At 42.8% G+C, this 8,923-nt stretch overlaps 1 protein-coding gene across 1 annotated transcript; it reads right to left on the bottom strand.

The window, feature by feature from the left end:
* Positions 1-492: 492 nt before the first annotated feature.
* On the bottom strand, positions 493-8,616 carry LOC115156322 (gastrin-releasing peptide receptor). Its single transcript, XM_029703805.1, has 3 exons — positions 8,147-8,616; positions 2,020-2,365; positions 493-1,881 (listed from the first exon to the last, which is right to left on the bottom strand). Exons 1-3 carry the CDS (start codon positions 8,551-8,553, stop codon positions 1,492-1,494), a joined length of 1,143 nt encoding a protein of 380 aa, XP_029559665.1. The 5' UTR covers positions 8,554-8,616; the 3' UTR covers positions 493-1,491.
* Between the last annotated feature and the right edge of the window lie 307 nt (positions 8,617-8,923).

The raw sequence follows: 8,923 nt of genomic DNA, 5'->3' as shown, positions 1-8,923 counted from the left end.
TGTTCACTGGAGGGACATGCTAGGTGCCGAGGAAGAGGACAGGACAGCGGTGCAGCACATTGAAACACCGCACACCACCATCTTGTAATCCTTTAATCAACACTAAACATAATAATATACAGTGTAAAACACAATTTTACTGCAAAAAAATATAGCCACTTAATTGTAACACAATAAAAACTTTGGCCATGAACAAGACAGCACATAAACTTGTTCTATAAAGAAACAAATTAGGCCATTTGAGAGGCCAGAAAATGCTCAAATAACAACAGAATGTTCCATTAATCCATGGAGAATTACTTTTTATGTTTATCAAACACTGAGAAACATATGTATCACTTTGGACAACATAGAACTATTCTTGGACACATACTCCCCTACATATTTATTTGGACAGTGAAGCTGAAACTTTTAATTTGGCTCTATACTCCAGCATTTTTGATTTTAGATCAAATATTTTATGAGGCAACAGTACAGAATGTCATTTTTTATTTGAGGGTATTTTCATACATATCTGTTTTACTGTTTAGAAATGAAAGCACTTTATGTTTCTAGTCCCCCCCTTAGAGGGTATCATAAGTATTTGGGCAAATGCACTTATAGTGTATTACATTTAGTCTTTGGTCCAATATTCCTAGCACGCAATGAACTACATCAAGCTTGTGACTACAAACTTGTTAGATACATTTGCAGTTTGTTTTGCTTGTGTTTCGGATTATGTTGTGCCCAATAGAAATGAATGGTAAATAATGTATTTGGTCATTTTAACATTCGACCTAAACATATCCTGTACTCTGATCTGTACAATGAACTGTATACAGATATTTACATCTCCTCTTCCACCAATGCTGATATGTCTATGTGTTGAGATGTATATGGGTATGTAGGTAGAACATTTCCAAGCCTTTGAGGCAGGGGTGACTACTCCTGGGCAACTGTTCTTGAGGAAATTGATCCTTCAATGTCGGCTACAGTATCTATCAAAGCACCAAAGTTGTTGGTATTTTACATCAGCTGAAGTTATCCGTACAGAACTGTCCTTTAGGGGTCGAAGTGTGTACACATTGGCAGCTGGCACTGTAGGTGGCACTGTACATTCATACTGTAGGTGTCTGTTTCTCTCACTCGTCATTACCAACTCATCATTTACACCTGGTTGGGTTGTCATGGATCAATTCGGTTCCAATGAGTAACCAGAACAGAACTGCATCTCCAGAGGACAGAGTCCAGTTCTGCCACATTGGTTTACATACGTAGCAGCTGTTAAGATTATACATTCTAAATTTAAAATAAACACTGATTTGTATCAATCATGGATCATCGGATGCATATAGCCCAGCATATCAACCATAGAATTAGAATGATGTATGATGCTGCAATATCAACACTGGGATATACAACACAGACCCACTATATGGGTTACAGTCATAAATTATGTTCCTTGCAGTGTCAGTGGTGGAATGGGACATTTACAAGTCTGGAGCATCGTCGCTACACACAGCCTTCCTGACAAACATGAGCCCCGTGGCTGAAGTTATCCAGTGAGTGATTGGTGCTCTTGATCGAAGTCAGTCGCATGTTGATCCGCCCCGTGCCCTGAGCGTTACACCTGATTGGTGGGTGGCAGCAGCAGCGGAGCTGCTTGTTGAACTGCTTGTGGAAGCTGTTGCTGAGCAGGTAGAGGGCGAACGGGTTGATGCAGGAGTTGATGAAGGCCAGGACGCGGGCACACACACTGGCAATGAAGTGACCCAGGGACGTGTCCACCTGGCCGTAGTGATAGGAGCGGTACAGATAGATCACATGACTTGGGAGCCAGCACACAGCGAACAGAATCACAAACACCAGCACTGTCTTAGCCAGACGCTTCCTAGACTCAATCTGTGGGGATGGTAGAGAGAGCATGATTCAGTTTGAATTCCAAAGGACTAAAATACACACATATTTAATTGACCTATTCCCCATGTCTCATTAAATGATAAACACCTAATCGTCCAGTGTCCAGACACATTCACAGACCTGTTTCTGGATATGTAAGTGTGCCTCCACGGGTATGTCTGAGGCGCTCCGGATCAGGCTGCGTGCGATGAAGCAGTAGTACACAGAGATAATGATGAGTGGAATGATGTAGAAGATGAGGAAGAAGGCCATGGAGTGGATCTTAGGGTGCAGTTCCCCGGCGTTGGGGTAGGGGGCACATGTCACAAAGGTGTCATTGGTCTGGCCGATGTTAAAGGTGTGAAGATCGGAGAAGATGGCCTCAGGAATGGCCAGGGTCATGGAGAACAGCCAGATGGCTGCTGCTCGGAAGCAGATCTTAGCTGTGGACCTCTGAATGTCCATGGGTTTGACAATGGCCTTGTACCTGGGATGAGAAGAACATTAAAATTCACTGATGCTACATTTTATTACGTTTAGCAAATGCTTAGTCATTTAGCAGACTTTTTAAAGGATCCTTTATCATTAAAGAAACAAGTGGCTCAAATGGATCAGGATGAAAAAAGCGAGAGAAGTCAATGAAAGCAGCAGGTGTTGGTTAATGGAGTTTGATCATATCTATAATGAGAGAATACGGACACAACATACATAAGGGTACTTCAGGAACATCAAAGAGTGCTAGAAATGTATGAAATTTGGTCATTCGTGAACAGAAACGAACAACTCTCCTAAGAAAACATATATTCCCTGAATCAAAGTCCATTGATTATATGGCACATCAAAGCTCTGATAATAATTATTGAACTTTAACAACAGGTGGTGTGTGATGAATGTAAAAGTAATAGCTATCTGCCCCGATTGTTGATATTTCCCTGAAATGATGGTGTTTTTAAAAGCATGGGCATGGCAGGGAACTGCAGTGACAGATATGTTTTAATGTGTAATGTATTGAATGGGTTGTCTGGGTCTGTGTTCAATAAGAAATTAAGAAACAGAATTGACTTCTCTGGTGGCTATTTAACCTATATACTGTAGGCCAGTCTGATCTGTCGGCACTTCACTAAAGGAACATTCACGCTCTCTCTCTCAGCTCTGACTAATACCCTTAGTATAACCCTCTTAACTCTTTTCAAGGTTCCAATAGACTCCGCGATATGATGTAGGTGCACAAAGTATACAACATAGTGGGTAAATTTCCACAACAACTAAGAGCGTTGAAGTGCGAGGCTTAACGTCTCAGCTGTTTTGGTCCCATACCTATAACGCTCTAACAGCGTGAAGATAGCCCATGCACATCTGCAGCTACTGTTGCCGTGTTTATTAATGTTGGAAACTCGGGACCTCCAAGTTAAAATGAACCTAAGTTATTTGCCTATATCTTCCTATTGGTTGATTCTGATACCTCCCTAGTCGGAAACTCAGGATCCGACTCTTCCACCTAGGTTAGCAAACCGGAAATGTCAGAGTTTCTGACATGTCCTGAACGCGGCATATGTGTGACTGTGAAGTCTGTCATCTCTTTTATGTTTGTTCCTTATATAATGACAAACCGGGGTGTAGGTTTAACTACTTTTAATGAACATATACTTCAGCTAAGCCGTTGGACCTTGGGTAGCTGGGGCTGGAAGTGTTGTGTCGGAATCCCCAGTCGTTAGCGAACGATCGGAATTCGTAACTTGAGAACTGCGGGCAATTGTCCGAGTACAGTTCAGACGCAACCCCATGTCTTGCAAAGACTGATTTCAGGTAGGTGATTACAGCTTTGCTGGAGGTAGTTGGCAGTGTTGCTACTTCAGGGTAGTTTGAGTAGTAGTCGGTAACAACAATGTGACTTTTGCCATTGCAGTCAAAAAGGTCAACTACAACTTTGTAGTAGGGTCTGTTGGGTACTGGATGAGGCATTAGCGGCTCTGCTTGCTGCTTTGGCCTGTAGGTCAAACACAGTTCACATGAAGCAGTGGTCTGGCTGATTTCCTGGTTCATTCTTGGCCAGTACATTACTTCTCGTGCTCGTCGTTTGCATTTTTCCTCACCCAAGTGGCCCTCGTGTATTTTCTGTAGCATTTCTTTGCGTAGTGTCATGGGAATGACAATCTTGTTGCCTTTGAACACTATGTCATCTACAACGGTGAGCTCTGCTCTGCACATCCAGTAATCCTGTATTCTCCTTGGACAGTTGTTTTTCTGTGCGGGCCATCCTAACAGTGTTGTTTCTTTCAACTCTGTCATTGTTTGGTCAGCTGCGGTCTCTCTTTTGATCTGCTCCATTCTCTCAGAAGACACAGGAAGTGATGCTACGATAATGTCGACGTAGGCCTGAATCTCAGTGTTTTTCTGTGTGTCGAAGCTCTCCTTCTTGTTGACTGCTCGAGAAAGAGTGTCGGTGGCGAACATGAACTTTCCCGGGGTATAGATCATCTTCACATCATACTTTTGCAGTCTGATCAACATTCTCTGGATTCTCATTGGACAATCATTCAGTGGCTTAGACATGATTGACGCCAATGGTTTGTGGTCGGTTTCTACTTCGAAGTCTCGTCCGTAGACGTATTGGTGAAACCTTTCGCAAGCATATGTGCTCGACAGTAGTTATTTCTCTATTTGTGCATACCTTGTCTCTGCGCCTGTCAAGGCTCTGGACGCATAAGCGACGGGTTGCCATGTGTCGTCATGCTGTTGCAGAAGAACTGCTCCCAGGCCAAACTGTGACGCGTCTGCAGAAATCCTTGTGCTTTTCTCTGGATCATAGAACCTGAGCACTGGCTCTTCTGTGATTGTCTTCTTTAGGTTTTTGAAGCAGTTTTCCAGTTCATGGGACCATTCCCATTAATTTTTCTGTTCCAGAAGACATCTGAGTGGAGCGGACTCTGCTGACAGCTGAGGTATGAACTTTGCAAGGTAGGTGATCATGCCCATAAAGCGTCTCACATTGTCCTTGTCCTTCGGGCGCTCCATGTTGTTGATGGCTGATGTTTTCCTTGGGTCTGGTTTGACTCCGTCCTCTGAAAGTATGTCTCCCACGGAGGTAAGTGTTTTCACACCAAACTTGCATTTGTCCTTGTTTAGTTTTAGCTGGACTTTCCGTGTCAGGTCCAGCACTTGTCTCACTCTCGCATCGTGTTCTTCTTTTGTGGACCCCCAGACGATGATGTCATCCATCATAGTCTCCACTCCTGGAATGTGCTCGAAGATCATGTGGATTGTCTTGTGGTAGACCTCTGGCGCTGAGAGAATCCCATATGGTAGACGAAAAAATCTGTACCAGCCCTCAGGTGTGTTGAATGTGCATAGCCTTGAGCTTGCATCATCTAGCTTCATTAGCCAGAATCCTGATGAGGCATCAAGCTTACTGAACCATTTGCTCCAGCAAACTGCGACATTATCTCTTCTCTGGTTGGCAACTTGAAATGCTCTCTCTTGATTGCTTTGTTGAGATCTCTCGGGTCTATACATATCCTGAGATCACCATTCTTTTTCACCACAATAACCAGTGAGCTTACCCAGTCTGTAGGTTCATCCATTTTTGTGATGACGTCCATCTTTTCCATGCGTCCGAGTTCCTCTTTGGGCTTTTTCCTCAGTGCAAATGGATCTTTTCTGCATGCATGCACAACTGGAGTAATTTTGTCATCAGTACATATTTTGTGTTCTCCTGGTAAACATCCAAGACCCTCAAACACATCCTCATACTCAGCCAGTAGTGATTCTTGCTCATTTTCAGTCTGTGATGTCACCACATACACTCTTTTCAACAAATTGAGCTTTTCACATGCATTAATTCCTAGAATAAGCTGTACACTCTTTTCCACAATCAGCAGCTGTGCTCTGAACTGTTTTCCTTTGTGCTGTAAAGTTACTATGCAGCTACCTTTGACTGGTATGTTCTCCCCAGTATAACCAGTAACCTTAATTTGTAACCTTTTTCTTTGTAGCCTCAGCTTTGCAGCATTTTGAGAAATGATTATTTTTCCCACAGTTGTTACATGATTTGCCATATGCAGGGCATTTTTTTTGGCTTGTGGATAAATCCACATTTTTCACATGTAGTGTTTTGATTTCTCTCTTTTGCTTGTTTTTGTTTTGTAAGGCGTTGTGTGTGTGGTGCTCCTCTCTTTTTATTGCATACACTGACGTCTCATCCCTGCACAGCTCTTTAGCTTGTGCTCTGGTGGTTTCTGCTTCTGACACATCTTTACTGCTTTATCCAAAGTTAAATCTAGCTCACACAGCAATCTCTCCTTGAGTCCATTATTAAGTACGCCACAGACTATCCTGTCTTTCACTAGTGAGTCTTTAAGATTTTCTAATTCACACGTTTTGCTCAGTGTGTTCAGCTCAGCCAAATACTGCTCAAAACTGACTCCCTGTTTCTGATCATGAGAGAAAAACATGTATCTCTCAGACGTTCTGGCTTGGTACAAAGTACTCCTCAAATTTAGCCATTAGAACAGTCAATGTCAAGTTTGCCTCGTCTTGCTGAAAGCTATTGTAAACGTCCAATGCATCCTCTCCAATAACATGCAGAAAAATAGAAGCTTTCAATTTGTCATCATCTCCTCCTGCACCACTGGCTGCTAGGTAGATATTGAATCTCTGCTTGAAACGTTTCCAATTGTCAGCTAGATTGCCTGTTAACTGCATAGGAGTAGGAGGACTAACTCTGCAAAAGGAGTAACTCTGCAAATTTCCGCGACTACAATTGAACATTCTACCACAAGTCAAGTGACGTGAGTAGTCGAAGAGGAGCGAGGACAACGAGCTGCTGCAGCGAGAGCGAGGCTGCATTGGAGAACTTGACTTGTGGTAGAATGTTACATTTTCGTCGCGGAAATTTGCAGAGTTACTCCTTTCTTTTCTCTGTCTCGTCATAGCGACTACCAATCTGACACCATGTTATGTTTGTTCCTTATATAATGACAAACCGGGGCGTAGGTTTAACTACTTTTAATGAACATATACTTCAGCTAGAAAACTCTATGTTTAGCCATGCAAGGTATTCTTCAACCACCCGCCTAGCCTGCTGGGTAACGTAGTCTAAATGTTATTAACACATAACAACACAATCTCGCTCATCGCAATATCTGCCGTGCTTAGTAGTTTTTCTTAGAGTCTACCTGTAATATGTAACTCTGATGGAGAAAGAACCCTGCAGAACAGAGACAGAGGAGATGATAACAGTGGAATAGAATAGAACAGAGCACAGTATAGCAGGCAGCTCAACAGTCAAACCCATTTAGTGTACTGCCCTCTTCACCAAAGGAGAAAACGTTTTTCTTTACCTCCTGATGGCAATTCTGATGTTCTGTGTGGCCTTGCAAGACACTTGCTAAGAGCCAAAAGTGTCAATTTAAGGACAATTTCTGACATTATATATTTATTAGTGCAATCAATGCCACAAATGGTGCCACATCTCGGGGTCATGAGTGGCGCAGCGGTCTAAGGCACCGCATCTCAGTGCTAGTGGTGTCACTACAGACACTCTGGTTCGATACCAGGCTTTATCACAACTGGCCGTGATTGGGGGTCCCATTGGGCGACGCACAATTGGCCCAGAGTTGTTCGGGTTTGCCTGGTGTAGGCCGTCATTGTAAATAAGAATTTGTACTTGCCTGGTTAACAAAACATAGATATCATATATTTTGTTTCTGTTGTCATCAGAAACAGCTAGGAAAACATTATTTTCAGGAGCGAATTGAAATAAATAGAAAAGGACCAATTTGTAAGTCGCTCTGGATAAGAGCGTCTGCTAAATGACTTAAATGTAAATGTAAACTGTTGGACTTCAATAACACCGAATGAATTTCTCATGCATAAACTGGATCCCTTTTTATATTATGTGGGGTTATTTTCTGCAGTGAAAATAATCTGCAACCAGGTTGAGCATGTACTGTAATCATTACATACCTGCCTGCTCATGCTACCATGCCAAAGTATAGTTTGACTATAGTTAGAGCGTTGGGCCAGTAACCAAAAGGTTGCTGAATCGAATCCCCCAGTTGACAAGGTAAAAATCTGTCGTTCTGCCCCTGAACAAGGCAGTTAACTCAGTGTTCCCTGGTAGGCCATCATTGTAAATAAGAATTTGTTCTTAACTGACTTGCCTAGTTAAATAAAGGTTACTTTTTTACGTACAAATGTATGTATAGGTAAAAAAACTAAAAATAAACAGTGATCGAGAAAACAACACATTCAATGATACAACCCTTACCTATCTGCAGAGAGCACAGTGAGTGTGAAAACAGAAACCCCGACGGAGGTGAGTTGGATGAAAGGGATGAGTTTGCATCCCACCCGGCCGAAGAGCCACTCGTCAGCGAGGTACCGACTTGCGTCCACCGGAGCGCACGTGACAAGCAGCAGAAGGTCACCGAGCGCGAGGCTGGACATTAATAGGTTGGGCACCGTCCGCATGGATTTAACGGCGATAAACGTTCTCATGAGCGTGACGTTACCGATAATTCCAATAATGATTAGAAGTCCGTAGACGGTGGCGATAACGATACCGGGCAGCCAAATGTAGTGCTCCTGGACCCCTGTGTCGATACCGGATGCCCGCGACAAGTTAAACATCAATATGTTTTCGGGGTTTAAAATGAAGGAGTCCTCCAAAGACATAGTTGGTGTCTTTCTTGAAAGTTTGTAAAAAGTATATTCTTAAAGTAGCCCTTGCAATGGCTTCCTGTTAAATTAAATGGTGTGGCTCATAATTGTATTGTGTTACCAAAATCAATGATGCAAAGCCTAATAACCATCATAAAAAGCTTATTTTTATGATGCCGTTTGACACACTGCTAGCCAATGTTGAGGGTTCTCTCATCACCCCTCATTGTACATTGATTCAGAGTCAATGTGAGATTGGCCATCTGGGGGAGGGGGGTTATAAATTCACTGATGGCATGCGTCACTCGCTCCCTGCCCCATTTGGTGGAAGTCACAGTTGCTGTCGGTGCCGTTTAAGATTAGGGAAGACGATTTTTTTTATGAG

The sequence above is a fragment of the Salmo trutta genome, chromosome 20 (genome assembly GCF_901001165.1).
Source record: "Salmo trutta chromosome 20, fSalTru1.1, whole genome shotgun sequence".
NCBI classification, from domain to species: domain Eukaryota; kingdom Metazoa; phylum Chordata; class Actinopteri; order Salmoniformes; family Salmonidae; genus Salmo; species Salmo trutta.
The sequence above is the reverse complement of the archived record's forward strand: the minus strand, read 5'-3'. Positions and strand labels throughout refer to the sequence as shown.